Source organism: Ictalurus punctatus, chromosome 18, assembly GCF_001660625.3.
Source record: "Ictalurus punctatus breed USDA103 chromosome 18, Coco_2.0, whole genome shotgun sequence".
Lineage (NCBI taxonomy): Eukaryota > Metazoa > Chordata > Actinopteri > Siluriformes > Ictaluridae > Ictalurus > Ictalurus punctatus.
The window spans coordinates 14,471,399-14,491,539 of NC_030433.2; the positions used below are offsets into that span (position 1 = coordinate 14,471,399).

General features: G+C 39.0%; 2 protein-coding genes across 2 annotated transcripts in view; one reads left to right on the forward strand and one right to left on the reverse strand.

Annotated features, from left to right (window-relative positions):
- Window positions 1–16,404, forward strand: part of ccnjl (cyclin J-like) — an 18,018-nt gene extending 1,614 nt beyond the window's left edge. The window contains exons 3-6 of the mRNA XM_017493480.3: window positions 2,736–2,946; window positions 9,595–9,894; window positions 10,102–10,261; window positions 12,251–16,404. Coding sequence (XP_017348969.1) covers window positions 2,736–2,946; window positions 9,595–9,894; window positions 10,102–10,261; window positions 12,251–12,728 — 1,149 coding nt within the window. The 3' untranslated portion in view covers window positions 12,729–16,404. The remainder of the gene's footprint in view (window positions 1–2,735; window positions 2,947–9,594; window positions 9,895–10,101; window positions 10,262–12,250) is intronic.
- Window positions 16,405–16,742: 338 nt separating this feature from the next.
- On the reverse strand, window positions 16,743–19,855 carry fabp6 (fatty acid binding protein 6, ileal (gastrotropin)). The gene is made up of 4 exons (NM_001201032.1): window positions 19,771–19,855; window positions 17,861–18,036; window positions 17,518–17,607; window positions 16,743–16,869 (listed from the first exon to the last, which is right to left on the reverse strand). Exons 1-4 carry the CDS (start codon window positions 19,835–19,837, stop codon window positions 16,807–16,809), a joined length of 396 nt encoding a protein of 131 aa, NP_001187961.1. The 5' UTR covers window positions 19,838–19,855; the 3' UTR covers window positions 16,743–16,806.
- Between the last annotated feature and the right edge of the window lie 286 nt (window positions 19,856–20,141).

The following is a 20,141-nucleotide window of genomic DNA, read 5'->3' on the forward strand; positions in this document are numbered from 1 at the left end:
CAAAAACCTTTCATGAAATGTTATTCAATGCCGACAGAAACCTATATGTCCTGTAGAAAACATGATCTGCAAAGAAAGAAATGTTCTCTAATCAGTACAGACACATGTATGTGTTCAATAAAGACCTTAATGCTTAATTTAACAGGCATGTGGATGAATAAGGAAGTCTGTTGTATATGAGAACTGTGAGATTTCAGTAAGTCTGAACTTGTCAGCTGGGCTTGTGTTTAAGTTTGCTGTGTGCCAAGAGCAGTGTGAAGGCTAATGTGTGTGTGTTTTCTCAGTCTGGCCTGTTGTCCATGAAGTGGACATGTGTGTCGTTCTCTTATTGTCTGGCATGTTTATGAGGGGGCTGTATTTCAATCCCTCATCCGGCTGGGAATGCAAAGTGGAAGCGGTCCGTTTGTGTTTGTTTGTACTTGAGTTTGACTATTGAGTTTAATTGTTGCTACTTATTGTATCTAGCACTAGAAAAAGGTCTTTCATGTTACTTCTCAAGAAGCAAAATTCCTGCAAGCATGAGGAACATGTGTGTTTTGTTGTTGTTTTAAAGTAGATATAGTTGATCATTTAATTGAATAATTAGCTCTAAATCTGGTTTGCTTTTATTTTTGGTCTGCAAATCTCTAGAGCTTCAGAGATCGCTGATTCATTCTAGAGTGCATATACATAACTATTTAGGGCAAGATGATAAGGTATGTGTTTAGATTGTTAACGTAGTTTTTCCACAAAGTTGCCTAAATTTTCATTTTGTAATAACTAGTTCTAGTGGCACGTAAGCAAAGCAGTGGTTAACCTTAAACAGGGTTCGTATTTGTCTGATTTCAAGTCTCTGCTGGTCTTTAAAACAGGCTCCATTATTAACTTCTACTGCAACTTCATCGAAGTAAAGAAAAAAAAAAAAAAGACACTGCCAAGGTTTAATACACAGTGAACATTGTGGGAAAATAGAGGAAAAATGAATGCAGCTCTTTTGTTGCAAGGTTTTCTTACATGTATCTTTATTAAGAACTGACTTGCTGTGTATGTTTGTGGGCTCCATTGCTTTTTACAAAAGATTTCTGTTTGAGTTGCCTTCTCTGTCACTGAAACCCCTGTACAGAGTTTAATGCAGTGAATTAAAGCCGTCTATGCAGCTATTTGTGCGAAACGAGTGGAAACGTACACAAGATTCATTGTTGCTGCACTGGCAGTGTGCTGAATCAGAGTAATCTGTCCTCTTGTGTGTATTATTCTGGAATGAAATGCAGAATTATTGACTTAATCGTTGCGCAGATCAGCAGAATTTTGCGTTCTGTTTTGCCATGCCTGACTGCTTGAACGTTTCCCCCCCTGCCGACACTGTTTTTATTGCCTTCCCCCTGTTTCTGAATTTGCTGGATTTACCGGCTTGTCTGCACATGGCTGTAATGAGAAGCAGCCCCATTTAAATGGTGTTTAATTTAACATGCCAGATTAGGCTGACGGCTTTATTTACTGACGAATATAAATGTTTCCAGTGAACTCTGTAATAAGTCTGGTATGTGCATCATAATTGGTGTTACAATGCGTATGCTATCGATTTAACAAGGTTCGAGCAGTTTACCTTTTCCTTGTTTAATGTGCTGTTTAAATGTGCTAAAAGCTCATTCCCGATCTCGCCCGCTCTGGAAGCAGACAAGTGGAAACAAACGTGACAAAGAACAGTGATTAATTGAACTGGTTTGGCTGGATGTACTTCCTCTACCTCTGCCAATGTATTTTCTGTGAATTCAGGCGAGTTCTTCTCAGTAAACCCTAAAAGAGGCCTGTAGCAGTGTAGGGACGGGAATTTGACCAACCTCTTTGGGAGTTCAGAGAGACCAGCAGCTGTAGAGTCATCTGAATTGTGGACAGCAGACACACAAGAAAGGGCTGCTTAAGAGGGTCGAGGCTCAGCCCCTTACACCCTGAGGGACAGATGGCTGGGAGACATGGCGGCTGGGCCAGCAGAGGAACCAGTTCTCTTTCAAACAGCCATCATAAAGCAACCCGATGTGCTGGAGGACATCAGAGGCCACAGTGTTATTGACATGGTTATGAACGTATTTACAGTGGGCGAATATATGAATCTGTTGAGGTCCCACAACAACATAGTGCTTGTTGTAACCACACGACACAACAGAGTGGGACAAAAAACACCCAGCTTGTCGTGTTAACACAAAGCAAATTCCTCTGTCTCGAAGACTTTGCTGTGGTGGAAACCTTCATTTTGACCGTTACAAAGTGCTGACACTGGAACCTCCTTTGTATACGTTAAATAAACGTCTCCTTATTGAAAGCTTTCCCATAACAATTCTTCGTCAAAAACCCCCACGGTTTTTATTTGTATATTAATAGGCTTAGAATAGATTGTGAGCATCCACCATACAAATCAATGTTAGTTGTTCCTACAGAAATGATAGCATGTTAGAACAGCGCATTAATATAAACCTGTGATTTGTCTTGTCACTACTGTCAGAGCTGCAGTTATAGAAAGTTTATCTACCCATTAGACTTGAGCCTTCATCAGCAGTGTGCTATAATCTCACTTGGATGTTATTTATAATCTTGAAACAATAACCTTTTGTAAGATATCTAAGATGTTTCTAATAATTTTTTGTCTTAAACAACTTATTTACTTTTATTTTGAGGTTTTTTTTCCCCCCTGGACATGGAACATATCTATACCATCACCCAGCACTAATTTCTTTTATTCCCCGCTTGTCTGTCCCCAGGAGTTGAAGTTACCTACATACCACGCTCATTCGCCGCAGATTGGAATGAGGCGCTACTTTGCCGACCTGCTCGCCGTCCTCAGTAATCGCTACCAGTTGTGCCCCACGGCACGCCACCTGGCTGTCTACCTGCTCGACCTCTTCATGGACCATTATGACGTAGCCGTGAGACAACTTTACGTCATCGCCCTTTCCTGCCTTCTCCTAGCTAGTAAGATAGCTTCTAGTCTGAACATTCAGTGTTTTCTACATGAATGTAACACTGTGCATGGCTGAAATGATGGCGTGAGCTAGAATAGTTAGAGCACTGAATTGCTTGCCACATTTGTAGTGTTGATCGAATTCATTGATTTTTCAATCCACTGTTTCAGTTTCCATCACCAAAATGAAAATGTTTCTTATGACTTAAACTATACTGTCCACTGTAGACTTTGTATGCTGGAACGTCACATGCGGTAGTTGGCGCTTGGTACTGCCTCACCGGCTGCTGCATTGTGTTCCATGACAGCTGTGCGCTTAAGAGACCGTGGCCTTCGGCGGACCCCAAAGAACCTTCAGTTAGTCACCAAGGCAGCTTGTACACTTACAAATTAGAGATTGCTTGCTTTCTCTCTTTTTTTATAGAGCTCGCCAACTATAACCACATTTAGATTGTTGGGATGATTTGAGAATGTTGCACACACACGCGCGCGCTGCAATGGTTTTGTGGTGCGGCCACAGGGTCTGATCTCCTAATGAGATTTATTGCTCAGGAAATTTGTAGGGCAAACCAGCTGTCTATCAGTGTTTTAAAGCAATGCATTGAGATGTGTTATCAGAGGCAGCCATGTCGCCCTGCTTGCAAACAAAGTGAGGCGAAAACGAGGTACAAATCAGATACATGGGCCTTGGATAACAACTTTGTGAATGTTTGTTCTTTCCAGATGTTTGGCAGCAACATTTTAGAAACAAACATTTTTTTTAGTTTTTGATTTATTGGGAACAAAATCTGACAGAGCAACGTTGTTATCCTTGTGAAATAGTAATTAATATGACACGTAACATAATATAACATGACAATTTTTATTTTTTTAAAGTGTAGTGTGCAGACATTGTTTATGTAACATTGCTTTGGGAATTTTCTTAATCCCATCTAAAGTTCAAAAATTGGAATCATGTTTCTAAATCTTGGCAGTACAGATTGATATTCTGAACACATTTCACCTTTTTTAATGTGTACTATTATATTTGTTAAATTGAGCCTTAGATGATTTTCTTTAACCCTTATATTTTCTACACACAGAACCCCAAAAAATTGCACATTATAATATATATAAAAATAAATAAATATATATATATATATATATATAAGTATAAAATTTTAAATGGCCAGCAATATAGGCTGTTGCTCCTTACATATGTTATGATTATGTGGACATGTAGACGTTTTATACCACAGCACTATTAACGCTCGGCTTGGACAGTAGTTCCAGCTGCAGTTTATATTATTGTCATTTAATAGTAACCACTTGCACATGGAATAGAATGGCAGACACTCCAGTCGTTGATATGGTCAAGTTTTCTGTGAGGATAAATAGTTTACTTTGCATGAATGAAGCTGTTCTCTTTAGTTTTCTGACTTGGGAAATTCTTTGAGATAGAGGGTATTGTGGTTTGACGGTAATGTGATAAGCTGCAAGAGAGGGAAAAGAGACGCTGAAGGAACGACTGTTTGTTTATAGCTGCTATAAGTCATAAGTGCTAACAGTAACTCTGTTCCACAACATTAAGTATAAGTACAAGCAGATAGTAAAATAATAATAATGGTTAGGGTGGAAACAGTAACTCCTGTTTTGCATTGGCCTGCACACACCAACCTGCCACTGATTGATTATTTTCTTGTAACAGCATGCCCCCAGGTGTTTTATTCTTTACTTAATATTGATCATATATCGACAGCTACATTGTTCTAAAAACATTTCCCAAGGCTGTTATTGTTTTGCAAATGTACCAGTATGACTGGTATGTGTACATTTGTAAAGCCTTGTATTATTCCGTAGTCCTATAATGTTTCATGAACAACAGTCAGATAAACACTGAACCCTGTCCGCCAACACCCGTAAGTTTTCCTAAGACACACCTTGGTTTGTATTAAAGATGACTCTCTTTAAGTCCAGCATCTTTGTTTCATCCTTCTGTCATTCATGAAGGTGCTTGGTTTCAGTAAAGGAGGGGGCGTTAAGGCTGGCTGGCACTGGGCACTGCGCAGACATTAATTAATTGCACAGGACTGAATGAGTAATGACCTTGCTGATGCTCTGGGTTTAAAGTATCCCTCCTTTTTCTGAGTCATTGATTCACGCTTCTTCTGCATCATTGATTCACGCTTCTTCTGCAGCCGCTATTGTTGCATTGCTTTCGGCGAGATGGGCTATAGAGGCCTGCTCCAGGCCAAACCCGGGGGGAGAAAAGGCTTCGTTTCCATTCAAGCCAAGGACATTATTTGTTTTGACAAATGGAGGGGAATTGCTCATTTTGAATTGAACATTATTCCTCCCAGAATCCATTAAGTTTTTTTTTTGTTGTTTGTTGTTTTTTGTTTTTTTTTAAAGATAGTGCCATGGCATTGTGTGCTTTTAAATTATGGTTTGTTCATTATTTTCCATTTCTTCTGATATCTTTCATTCTGCTTGATGTTCATTCCCCAAAACTGGCTGAATATTTAACTGATGAAATTGAAAATAGTGGACATGACACACTTCAAAACTATGAATCGGGCCACATTTGAATAGAAGCTGGGGTTTTTTAGTGAGTCGAACACAGTGGGTTTTAACTGTTTCCAGTAAAATAAGTGCTACATTTCAAGATGCACTCGCAATTCAGGCCAACGACATGAAGGCAAATTGCTCATTTTGAATAAAACCCTTTTTGAATAAAAATTTTTGAATTAAAAATGCCCCTCAGTCAAGTATTCTCAGATGTTTCTGGCTTGAAACGTTTTCTTAATTTTAGTTTGTGCTTCTGAAATAGTCATCTTATTTTGTAGTCCACACTAAAGCTTGTCTGCTTATTTTGTAATCCACACTAAATCTAAGCTTGTCTGTTTTGAAGGAAGTCCTTCACCTTCAGTTAACTCTTTATTCTAAACCGTTTTTCCAGGAACATGTAGAGAAATTCTTTTTATTTATTTATTTATTTTTATTTATTTATTTTTTTTGAATTAGCCTTGAAGCTGAGACTAAGCAAGCACTCGATAATTACACAACTAATGGACTGCTCTTAGGGCTGCTGTTTTGATAATAATGCTTGAGCAATGGCCATGGGCAGGCTTGGGGGACGCATGGATGCACTCTTGGGCCGGGTGTTATCAGCTGTGTGTGAGCGTGAGGGGGAGGAGAGCAGCTCATGGCTGAAAGCATACTGAATTTCTTCTCATGTTCCTGGGACACATGGGGTTTGTTATGCTAACCAGTTTATAGCTTGTCTCAGCACAACGTCTGTTTAATTAAAAAAAAAAAAAAAAAAAAAAAAAAAAAAATCTTCTTCTTTACCCAGAATCCCATCAGCCAAAACGGCAAGTAAACAAAACCCCCGTGCAGCGGTTTAACATTTACGTATTCTTAATATTTCCTGACCTGAAAGAAAACTCAAGCGTAATAACTGGACGATTATGTGACCACTTTTTTTTTTGCTTTCCCTTTTGTTGTTATTTTATTGAAAAAGCAGTGGAGAGTAGCACATCCAGGGTCGTCTCGCTACGTCCTCTCCTCACTCCCTCTCCCTCCTCCGGCCTGAGAGGAAGGAGGGAGGGCCGAAAAAAGCCTAGAGGGTCATGTTTGAACTGAAACACTCAGCAGGGTTCCTGATATTCAGATTAGTGTGACGGACGTTCCCCTGAGGTTTGATGCTAATGAAGGGAATTAATACACCACAGATAATTGAGAAAACAGAGCCTTGTATGCTGGCCACAGATGCCGGTGTGACGACGAATGGAAAAATTAGTTTAAATGTATGGAGGTCATCATGGTATAAATGTGGATTTGTTAGATGGCAATGTGTGAATTAAAAAACTGAAATCTAACATTTTAAGTAACATTTTTAAGTTTGTTTCCAAAATCAAATGTTATTTTTGACAGTGGCATTTAGAACATTTTTGATTTTGTTAACAAAAAAACTAATTTATTTTTTGTGCACATTTTCATCTTATGGACATCCGGTTGTTTTTTCTTAAATAAACATTTAAACAATTAGTTAAATTCAAGGTGTACAAGCCATCTTGTAGGAATCTGGTTTCTTCAAAGAATGCAGATGAGAGCACCGCTTGTGGGGAATTTTATTGACCCCCTGCTCCTCGGCTCAAGTCGCCTTTATACCCGCTACTGATCTGAAGACTGTGAGTACACAAGCGTGAGCTGGAGAGGTCAGGGGTCATGCTGCCTTTATTATTGTGGCATCTAAATGCAGGGGAAGTAATACAGGAGACTAGGACTTTGCAGTAAAGATGTTAACACCTAGCACAAAAGGGTGGAGAGAGACCGAATGAGGGGTATAAAGTGAGAGAAAGGAATTCCATCTAAAGCAGTCCTCACTGCAGGGGGTGGATGATGCATGCAAAATGTTGAAACTTGGACATTTTCAAAATCTTGGAAAACATACACATTTTTATAGAAACATGATCTGTAAATGACTGCTAAAGAGGCTTTTACACACTTAAGGTGGCACATGAAGAATTTTAACAGCCTTGTGAACTGCACTGAAACGGACCATAGAACAAATGTACAAAGCAGAACTTTATAGCGAACTATTACTCGTGTGCTCCACCACAAACCAGTCTGGCGCCAGGGCAAAATTAGCAAATGTTTTTAATAACCTATTAAAAAGCTTAGTATAAATGTTTCCAAACCCTTTCCACACACCATTTTAACCACTCTTAATCTTTATTCTGTATGTCATTTGGATTTTTGAGACCGCCAGACATGCTGAATGTGATTCCTGCCTAACTTGCAGTCGAGTGCAAATATTTGCATACCCTTTGGACAAACCGAAGAAGACAAAGAGATTTGATTCATCACAACAAGCCGTTTGTTTGTGTGTTGGGTTTCACATATTTTCCTTCATTATCTCAAGTATCTCAAATTGGTAATAAAGTATGCATTCTTGAAAGCTTTAGTTGTAATCAGGTCTGGGGCCGGGGAGGCTCATTTTCAAAGTTATCTATGTTGTTTTTCTGTCTTGTTGAAGACACAATCATATCTCATTTTAAGCATTGTTTTTTTATATTAATAAATTGTAAAAGTAGATGCATTTTCCTTTTCTCCTCCAACATTCATGGAGGATAAACTGTACGTTTAGTGAACCTACATGCTTTTAGCGCAAATGTGCAAGTTAGTTACTTTTGTAGGTTTGTTCAACCACAGGACAAATGGTGTTTAAATTCTCACCAGTGTGTTATTTGCACCAGTATAGCTATCCTACCCCACCACTGGTTCTCTCATCAAAGGGATTTCCAAAATGCTCCATCTGCTCTGTCTTACTCATTTCAACATAAAATTCATACCTTTCGAATTTGCACTTGGATATCAGCTTTTAAGCGCAGTCTTATCTGGTTGTAGCGGCTATACTTGAAAGGAGAATGTGCACAGGCACCCTGCATTTTCTAAACACACTGGTATGTGGAAGGAATGAGAGATCTAGGCTCTAGCCTGTGTGATAATTACTTGTTCAGGCTGGCAGACTGACATCTCTGATATTGTGATGCGTGAAATGCCAAAAGGGAAATGTGTGAATGGAGGTTCACAGAAATGAGTTCCAGGTCTCCTTTTCCCAACCAGTAAACACAAATGTGTTCACCCTTTCTGTAATGATGGCATTTATTTTTAAAAAAAATAAATAAATAAAAAAATCTGTGTAATTAGCCTTGTCTTGGTTTCCCAAAGATCTTGCTGGTAATGTGATGAGGCAGAAAAGAAAGCAATTATTCACTCGCATATTGAATTAACATACTTTTCACTTGCATATATTGGAGTTTTGTAAAACACTAGATTTTTCAGTTTTATTTCTGTAGCACTTTTAACAATGGACATTGTAACAAAATCAGGATATAGATTTAGTGCCCTAATGAGCAAGCCAGAGGTGATGGTGGCAAGGGAAAACTCCCTGAGATGACATTGAGGAAACTTGAGCGGAACCAGACTCCCCTCTTCTGGGTAACACCCGATAGTGGGATTATAAATTGTTACAATATACAGGTCTAGAGGAGTTAAAGGCATATAAGACTGGGTTCACATTGCAAACTTCTTTACACAGCTCTGGGCTTTTATTTTTAATTTTTACTTTGCACAGATTGTATCTGTCTGTCTTGATAAATTGATGTTCACATTCTCTGTCCTTAATTTCAACACCTCTATCCCCTGAAATGCTCTTCATGCGCACATTGATTTCTTGGCCAGTTGTTTCTACACTACTCTATTATCTGTAAGTTCCTTCCAGTTTTGCTTGAATCGATAAACCAAATATTGAAAGTATTTTGGAAGTATACTGAAAGTAAATCACCTATTTCCCCATCCTTCAACTGAATATAACTGGCCGCTGTTGTTGCTGCCTACTTTGTTGTTTTGACTCGCTGCTGATCTGATCTGGATATAAAAGTGACTCATGTCTGATCTGAAAATATCAGATTTTTGTGTCCATGCTGAGGGAAAATAATTCAGATCTGTTTCAGACGAAGGCAGAGTCCTGGAATGAGCGTGAGACAGTCCTTATTATTTAAAACAGCAGTTCTTGGGGTTTTTTTTATCATTGTGATTAAAGTGAAAAATGAACTACAGTACATTTTGTTAACTGTAAAGTTTCCTCCCCCTCCACATTTCTCTCTGTGTAGGTAAATTTGAGGAGAAGGAGGACCGTGTGCCTAAGCTGGAGCAGCTGAACACACTGGGCTTCATGTGCAGCCTCAACCTGGCCCTGAATAAGCGTGACCTCATCAAAATGGAATTGCTGCTGCTGGAGACCTTCGGCTGGAACCTGTGCATGCCCACGCCAGCTCACTTTATCGACTACTACCTCCACGCTGCCGTGCAGGAGGGTGACCTGTACAATGGCTGGCCCTTGACCTCGCTGTCCAAGACCAAAGCCTTCATGGACAAATACACACACTACTTCCTGGAGATTTCCCTGCAAGGTGACTTGAGATTGTGAGAGCAATACTTAGTGCTAATGTGGATTAGCTTCAGCATTATTATAAACAATATTACATGCATACATTTATTTTCTTAAATATATTTTCTTAAATATTTCTTAAAAGAAATATTCTAATAGACAAGAAAGACAGATGGCACAAGGTCAGTGACCGTCATTTCGTCCAACTGAATACTTGTTTTCGTCGCAGATCACGCCTTCTTGAGCTTCAGACCCTCACAGGTGGCAGCCGCCTGCATCGCAGCCTCTCGCATTTGCCTGCAGATTTCACCGAGCTGGACCACCGTGCTCCACCTGCTCACAGGATATTCCTGGGACCACCTGACCCAGTGCATCCAGCTCATGCTGCTGTAAGAACATGCCAAATATCACATCATACCAAAGCCATAAGTGCAGCATGCAAATAGAATATTTACAATATAAATTATATATTAAGTATATATGTCATGTAATTTATAAATATATAGGTAAAAAATAAAAAGCTTTTTTGAAACTGAAGAAATACACTGCAAAAAGTGGCCTCTTACCAAGTGAAAATATCTTGACTATAGTCAAATGGATCTAGTGTTTCCTGTTAAGTTTACAATAAAACAAATCTAAGATTATTAAAACGATTTCTAGACCTTTTTAAAAAAAATTTCAAGCTTGAAATAGTCTTATTCTACAGGCAGATAATTTTGCTTCTTTCAGGAAATAAAAGCTTAAAATGAGCAAAATTCTCTGACGATAGAATAAGACTATTTCAAGCTTGAAATGTTTTTTAAAAAGGTCTATAAATAGGTTTAAGGTTATATTTGATTTATGGTTTATAATACTTTTTACAAAACTTTTGCACAGTACTGATGGATGGATGTATTTGAACATTTGATTCTCTTTGAAATGGTGTCTATTAATAAAGTTGATGCACTCTATCAAATGACACACACAATTGACATTTTGTAGTCATTTTCACAATTTAAATTGACAAACAGATCAGTCACATGGGAAAAGTAAGTACACCCCTACATTTCACACCTTCAAATCCATAAAATTAGAATCAGGTGTTCAAGATTGGACAGCGGTGATTAGAACCTGCTTAGAGAGTGTAGGTGGAACCTGTCTTATTTATACTCCTATCATATCTAGTGTCTGGTGTTGCCTTTGTTATTGAGATGTGTGGTGTCATCATGGCAAGATCTAAAGAGTTCTGTAAGGCCTTCAGAAAAAGGTTGTGGATGCCTGTGAGTCTGGGAAGGGATTTAAAAAGATGTCTATATTATTTGAAATACATCATTCCAAAGTAAGGAAAATAATCTACAAATGGTGCCGATTCCTCAGGGACTAGACAGCTTGCATTCATTGATTCAACTATGAATTCAGCATCATATCAAGGAGTGCTTGCAGATAATGTGAGGCAGTCTGTCCAGAAGTTGAACCGAAAATGGACCTTTCAGGATAATGATCCTAATTACACTAGCAAATCCACAAAGGAATGGCTCAAAAATAAGAAATGGAGGGTAATGGAATGGCCAAGTCAAAACCTGGATATGAATCCTATTGAAATGTTGTGAGGGGGATTTGAAACAGGTCGTACATGCAAGAAAACCCTCCAACATCTTGCAACTGAAGTAATATTGCTTTGAAGAGTGGTCAAAAATTCCAGAAAGCCTGGTGGATAAATATGCAAAATGCCTACAAGAAGTTATTTTTGCTAAAGGGGGCAATACTAGCTTCTGAGGCCAAGCATGTACTTACTTTTCCACAGAGGAATATCACTTCTATTGATATTACTGTTGAATAAATGCTTGAAAAAGCAAATTTTCCTTGTGGTTTTGATCAAGTACATCAAATTCATTAATAGGCACTGTTTTTAAACATGATCAAATGTTTGCTTGTCCAAATACAGTGCCCTCCACTGATAGTGGCACCCTTGTTAAATATGAGCAAAGAAGGCTGTTTAACCTTTTGATCTTTTGTTTAAAAAAAAAAAAATCACACACACACTGCTCTCATGGATATCAAATAATTGCAAACAAAACATTTTAAACAATGCTTGCGATTGTTTATCCATGAAAGCAGAGTATTTTTGTGATTTTAAAAAAAGGTTAAAAATGAGTAATTTTCACAGCCTTCTTTGCTCATATTTACCAAGGGTGCCAATATTATTGGAGGGCACGGTATGTCAAAAAGAAATACAACGATTTCCATGTGATGTACTTATTTTTTCACATGACTGTATATTATTCTCAGCTGCCTCAAAGAGCTTTACAGGAACAAAACAATGAGAAGAAAAGTGATGACAAAAGTTTCTTAATAGGAACAACTTAATTGTTTCTTAATTGTTGGTGTGTTTTCTACAGTGCGCACGATAATGACGTGAAAGAAGCCAACAAGTCCAAGTCGTCACCTTCATCCAGTCAGAGTGCACAACCCCAGGCTCATGCCTCACCCGGCCCTGCTCCCTCAGCCCTGCAAAGACACCCTGCGTCCACCTCACAGCAGCTACTGCTCCAGACTGGCAGCTACCCGCCGCTTGCACAGCACTCCCCTGCTCTGGCACAGCTGCACATGCTGGCTGAGTGCCAGGCCATGGGTGCAGTGAGCACACGAGAATATCTCCAGCCGCACCAGGCTAGCCTGCTCTCTTCCTCTATGCCGACCACATCGTTCCCGTCTTTCCCCAGTCTGGCGTCTGGGCTGTGTGGCTTGCCCTTGCAGGGACCCCTCTCCATGCAGGTTAGCATGGCGGCAGAACCGCGACCCTGTGTGGGCCTGGCTTACGCAAATAGCTACCTTGGCTCACACCACGGCTTCGCAGCCGGATGTTTCGACAGGTGACGCCAGGAGAGGGAGGGCAGACAGAACTCGCTGTCCTCTGCCCTCCTCTCCACCTCCCCGGCGCCATCCACCCTCAGCCAGAGGCATAGACTTTCTAAACAGAAGGCCCACAGCCGAACAGATCCATCAAAGGTCATAGTATTAAGCTAAAACAAGCTGAAACTAGCTCAAGTGTGGACCTTCTGCTTTTTTCTTCCTTTTAAACACCTAGGTGCCTGTCGCTCTGCCCGTTTTGAGAAAATATCTCAAAGACTACAAAATGCCCATGTATCTATTGGGGCTAATTCATTCTGAGAACATGACGGGAGGAGAGTAGAATGCCATCGCTGCAAGATATGATTATCAGACACTTAGAAACGTCCCACAGGAGCATTTTAGTTCCAAACAAAGCCTTAAGAAGAGAAACGGTGGATATCGGGTTCCCAAACTGCTGTTTATTTTCCTTTTCTTTCTCTCTCTCTTCCGTTTTTTTTTTTGTTTGTTTGTTTGTTTTTGTTTCGTTTTTTATAAATAAGGCGTCCTTGAAATTTCACACTGGAATTACTGTGTCGTCCTTGATGCTGCTGCCTTAAAAGTCAGATGCTGGCTTTATGACCAAGAAACCTGTCTCCCTTTTTGGTATCGTTTACAGTGACTAAATAAAACACATATCAGGGATGTGCAGATTACTTGAAAAAAAAATGCCATTGAAAAATACCAGCTGATGTTTGTATGAAGTGGTTAATTTGTAAATATGTTTGTATTTGATTCTGCTTTAAAGGTGAGCATGTCTGTAAGGAAGGTTACTTGCAGCTTTTGGTTTAGAGCCCCATCCCTCTGGCCTTCCCGCAGGCAGATGGAGGGGAAACCCCAGGGGAATGAGGCATCTGTCCTGTCGCCTCTGTAGCTCACGCTGGAGGAAGCTGAGCTTTACAAGCTGCTTACCCGGTCAGGGCAGGGGGGGTCTCCTTGATTCATCCATTTTAAGCTCACTACCATAGAAAGATGACTTCATTGTCTTTTACCTCAACCATTTAGTCACTGTGGTGCATGCATATTACCTCACACTACTGACAGTCAGTCATTCTCCAATCAAATGCTAGGATACTGTGGACACAATTGCCCTACATATTTGTTAGATTAGACAATATTATACAGTAACATAATCAACTATACTACTGATTCATCGATTATGGAAGATCTAGTTACGCACACATGGGTGAGCTTGATGACACTGTGATGGGTAAAAACAGCAGACGATGCATATTCTTCAATTTCATGATTTATGATTTTTTTGTCATTCCAAACGGTTTGCTTTGTTGTGAAAATCGAGCGAAGCTGAATATTCATGAAGCAGACACATTTTCACAGAACACTAAAGATTAGACTAGCGCAAACTCCAAGTCCATTTCTCTCAGGTTTTGGTGGGTTTTACAGGGATGTCAACTGCACAATAAAAATCAACCAGCAGCAAGACCAAAGTGTCTGCTTTATGTCCTGCTAAATTCTAAGCTTTTTAACCACTTTATTGGACTTTGGATACAAATCATCCTGTGATAGTCCTGAATCTTTAACTACCTCAATGTATGCCATTGTTTTTTTATGCTGATTTTGCAGGACTTCTATTTTATTTGATTATCTTCTTTCTGACTGGTCATGAGCTTCAGGATTCGTTGTTTTTTTGTTGTTGTTTTTTTTTAATTCCCAGAACTTTTTATTCCACACATTAATCTTTTATGTTGAAGTCTCATTATGTAGGTAGATGAATTGTGTTCACTGTAACAGATGTAGGCACTGTTTTTGTATTTCAGTGAAGCCTCTGTGTGTGCAATACGTAACCATTCATTTCATCTGTTACTGTAGAGTTGTTACAGTTTGTTTTTGTTTTGTTTTTTTGTTGTGTTTTTTTTAACCACTGCGTTATTTTGTTTATTTTAGCCTTAGTGTGTTTTTATAACAAGGTATTACTGCTAGAAGGCAGTGGATTTTTATTTTATTGTCCACCGAGAAAATGTTGCACATTGCAACCGATGTCTGCTAAATGTAGACATTTAGTAGACCAGTGAATACTGATGAGTACATTCAGTGGTCTATGGTTTTATTTAAAAGCCTGTATTTGTGTAGGAGATTGTGGCCAGTGGGGAGGGGTGGGGTGAACATGACATTTGGATATAAAATCCCAAAAAATAAAAAAAGGAACAACAGCACAGATGTCTTTTTTTTTTCCCCCCCTCTTTCTTTCCTCCTCTTGGTTGAATACTGTACTAAATAGTAAAAGCAGTTCATTTGCATAGGTCACATGTTGTTTAATATGAATGTGAAGTCGTTGCACATGAAAAGGTCGGAAGGGAGTGGGGAGCTCTCTTCTCTTCCTTTAGCCCCACCCCAGAGAGCAGTGCCCTCCCTCCATCCCTCTGTCTCTCTCGCCATACCCCTCCCCCCCATCCCATTTCATGTGCTACATACAAGACAATGGAGGGGATTCCTGCTCGGCATGACACTCTTTCCTGTCACTAAACAGCAAATAAAGAGCAAACATAAAAAGCAAGGGCTAAAGATTTTCCGGCTCAAAGAACAGCCTGAAAAACTAAGATGGAGAGAGAAAATGCATTTCTTAATCATACTCTGCAGAGGTCAGTGTTATGAAAAGGAAACACTAAGAAATTCAACTATCTGTGCTATTAGCCAGTTAATGATTTTATTATTTAGTTCTTGCAAATACCTGGTAGAAAAAAATGCTTAGTGCTGTATTTAAATATTGCCAGAGATTTTATTTACTTGAGCATATTGTAATGAATTGGTGTGTGCTCTATTTTCTTTGTTTCATTCTAAGTTAGTGTTGGTATGCTCTTATAACAGGGTATAACTGCATGAAGGCAGTGATTTTTATTGTCCATTTGGAACACGCTGCACATTGTGACTGATGTCTTCTAAATCTAGAGGTTTAGTATACCAGGAAGTAATGATAGATTTGTTCAGTGGTCTATGGTTTTTCATTTAAAAGCTTGTATTTGTGTAGGACATTCAGGCCATTTGGTATGGGGCTGGGAAATGAGATGATCTGGATAAAAGAACAGCTCAAAAAATGACAATTAAAAAAAAACAAAAAAAAAACCCTTAATGCTGTATTTATACGTCACTCGTTCTATTTAACTGAACGTTGGCCTCTGTCCTATTTGCTCATCCAACTGTCTTTACTGTTTAAAGGAGCAAATATTTTTCAAGACACTCATTGTGGGATTGTGGACTGATGCGAGTCTGATAAGGTGTAAACCCGTAGAATGGGATGTCATGCTAGATTAGTGGGTCTGTTGAGAGAGCCGTCTTATCTGAGTAATTAAAGATACTGGCTGGAAGACGACAGAGGAAGACTGGGAGGGGAGGAGGGAGCCTCCTTTGTGCGAATGCTCTGTTGGGGGTACATGTGCAGGCCCAGGGAGGTACACCACATGTCTGAACCGGCGTGAAGAAAGGAATTGGAGGGTGGGCAGCAGTTGGGTAATGGATCATTTTCACAACCTTTGTTTGAACAGCAGAGAGGGGGAGGTGCTGGCACACTTTTAATTATTAGAAAGGTTTACTTTCATACCCAAACTGAAACATGCATTCACTTGGATTTTGTTTTACCACTTAAAAGATACTATAAAGTCAAAAGGATTGGAAATGGAAATGCTAAAATAAAAGGAGACTAGTCTGAGTGCATGTATTAGTCTATTATAATTATCTAAGTATCAGTCACTTTACTTTTTGCATCATCGTTCAAGACTTGGTTTTGAAATGTCTGATTTGCTGCAATAAATCCTTTCTAGCAACATCAAACTAATGTTCTCTCAATGTTCTGTAACAAAGAGAACTACCAAGGATTTTGGCAGGGGTACATCGTACCCTCACGGCAGGAGCACATTTTGAAAGCTGACTGCCCCCCAGTGGTAGCCATATAGTGATTTAAAATGCTGTTGCTTTTGTATTCAAGATTTTGAGCATTTATATTCTTAATGTCTCCATTTAAGAAACATTGAGACACACACACAAAGATTAAAATAAATGTTTATAGTTTATTGAACACGTTTGTAGTCATACATAGGCAATGTGATGTGTTTTAGATTTTTTTGCTGGTTCGGATCAGGACAACTGGACCTTTAGCTGAGGTGGCCGTGGAAGTCTGTGTAGCAGAGAATGGTAGTCACATTAGCCATTTTATACACACAGTGATAATGTGAAAATAAAGTGGAAAAAAAAGGGTAGTGTCAAAATCTGGACTAGAGTGAAAGTTAAAATATGTGCCCATGCTTTGTTGAAGAAAAAAACTCAACTAAAAAATACTGTTTAGAATATTTTTTAAAAATAGAAATCAGTATATATTTCACATGGTCTCACACAATCAGTAAATATTCAGATGGCTTAAAAGTTATGAAGGTTATAAATGTTGTTTGCCTTGTTTTTTTCATGACTGAGTATTTTTCCATTAAATTTAATGCATGAAGAAATAGTAATGCTAATATGCAAATTGTCCTTGTGTTATCCAAAGGTAAGGATTAAATTTTTAAACATCGACAGAAAAAAAAATTGTGTAATGATCTTTGAGATCATTTGGAAGGTCTAAATGCAACTGCAAATAGTAAAAAGTGTGTTTTTGTTCATCTAACAGAATAAAAGTATTCATTTTTAATATACTATAATTAATAATGCAAATATACTATTTTGATCATTATAATACTCAAGTATAGTAATGAAGTACTCCTACTTTAATAGTTACCACCTCGAAAATTTCAGTTTGTACAATCTAAGCAGATTTTATTCAGTGATGTACCTCAACCAGCTTCCCGCCGCTGATCTCAACTATGTGGTTGTAGTTGGGAAATTGTGTCCTCAGCTTGTCCCCTTCCATGGTGACGGTTGCCTGGTGATGGTAAGAATAAATCCCATTCACAGATCTTATAATAGAATGATTTTCTTTAAAAAAAAAAAAAAAAAAAAAAAAACATTATCTAATCAAATCTGTATTGAGTGCTGTGATGTCTTGCTGAGCTGTAATTTTTCAGTGTAACTATACAGTAGATCTTTAGATCTTGTGCATTTTCTGATGGAGTTCTAGCAAGCCTGCATTTTTCTTTTCTGTGTTATTGTTTCGAAAGGGATCATCTCAATCTTACCTTAAATTTCTTTCCTCCGATGGTCTCCATGTCGCATTCCTTGCCAATAGCAAATTTGTTGGTGACGCTGTGGTTGGCTGGGTAATGCTGAGTCCAAGAGAACTCATTACCGTTCTGAACCACCTCCGTCACAAGTTTGTAATCACGACCCTTCTCAATCACATCAGCAGGGATACCTGAAGTGCAAAGGTACAGACTAATTATTGTCCTTCCTGTGTTAAAACACTCTTAATTAATCAAATACTGTGAATAAATCTCTATAACCTTAGAGCTATACAGTATATGCTTGTCCTTGCAGTAAGAACTGTGTACACAGATGCTAGAAAACTACATGTGCTGATGAAATTCTCAAAACAATATTAGCTGCCAGACACAATTTTACACTTTAAAAAAATTAGGGAAAAAATAACAAAACGATTTAACATGAAACAAGGGTCTAATCTCGCAAGAAGTCAATTACAACCCAAAGCATAAGACAGCACCAGTTTTAATAGAACCAAAAGAAAGAGATGAAAATCTCATCTTGAGATAACCCTTTTGATCCCCAGAACTGTTCTGAAGCAGGCACTGTTTTGTCTTCACTATTTTTTCTTAAGTGTATGCGAACATATGTACTCAATTATTTTCACTCATTTACACTCAGTAACCCCTACTTTGTTTATTCAAATTGAACATGGTTGATTATGGTCTCTTATAAATCACCTACAAACGTGCAAAAATAAATATATGCAGCATATATCAGAAAATTCCATAATGTTCCATGTAGAGATGTTTATTGGGCTGTTTTTCATAATCCCGAGCAACCCACTATGTCCAATAAACTCATCAGCTGAAACCTAATCCCAGCAAAACTGAGCTGCTGTTCATCCCCGGAGATGCATCAACACATCATGATCGTGTGATCTCCCTGGAAAACTTTCAGATCTCACCTTCTGTCACTGCATTTAACCTTGGATTGTTCATAGTTACCCCAACCATAGACAATCAAATCTCCTTTCCATCTCACATAGCTATACTGACCCACACACGCCGGTTTCTCCTTTAGAACATCAGGAGGATTCATCTATTTCTATCCACACAGGCCACTCGGGTCATTTTGAGACTGGACTACTGCATCTCACTCCTAGCAGGTCAGCTTCTACGTGCAATTGGTCTTTTGCAAATGATCCAGAATGCAGCTGAATACCTCATTGCTACGCTCCCTCCACTGGCTTCCTGTAGCTACCTGCATCAGATTTAAAACACTGACGCTTGCATACAAAACTAAAAAAGGATGAGCGCCTACCTTCCTTAAAGCACTCATCACATATCGCTCTGCTCTACACCCATTCCGATCCCATAGCATGACTCAGTTGGACCCACCATCCCTCAGGGTACAAGAAAGGCATGAATCAAAGCTCTCCTCTGTTCTAGCGCCTAGGTGGTGGAATGAACTTCCCCAGCTGTCCGAACAGCTGAATCACTGATGGTCTTCAAACAACAACTGAAGACCTCCCTCTTCATGAAGTACTTGTCTAGAAAAATCCTTGTCATGTGTTTTTCTTTCACCCCATACTTACCTCCCCAACAGGGTTTTTAGACTGATAGTACTCTTAGTCCTTGACCTAGTGAACCAGTATGAGGATGTATTTATTGATAGAGACTTCAGTGCACATCTGTAGGTCAATTTGGATAAGGGCATCTACCAAATGAAAATATGCACTGACAAAAAAAACAGCAAGCACCCCTTTGCCTGGTGCATCTGTGCTTCATTAAGAAGATTCATTTATCGTGATAACCAATCCTGTACATCTTTACCAAGCAGCAGTGCAGAGGATCCTCCCTGTCAAAAGAGTCTCAAACAGTTGACACACTCAGGAAAACGACACATCCCTAATCCAGACTAAGCCATTAGGCACCAAATCACTCACCAAGAAGTTTGCAGAAGTCATCATATCCCTGCTGACTTTCAGTCTCCCACTTGCCAGAGAATGCCATGGCTGAACAGAAATGATGTCAATGCGGAGTGAATGGATGGCTGATTTTAGAGGAAAGTACTCGTGGATAAATTTCCTCTGCTTAAATACACATCTCTTCCTGCTGACTCTACAACTTTATGATATGAGCACAGCAATATCATAATTAGGCCATAAACCTGTACAGTTGTATGATGGCAAAATGACAAGTCATTAAGATTTTGACCGTGAGGTTTCTCACCTGCATTAAATAGTGACTAGAGATCTGTAATGAATGACTTCATTCACTTTTTGTTGTACTGCTTGAATATTGTGTGCCAATATAT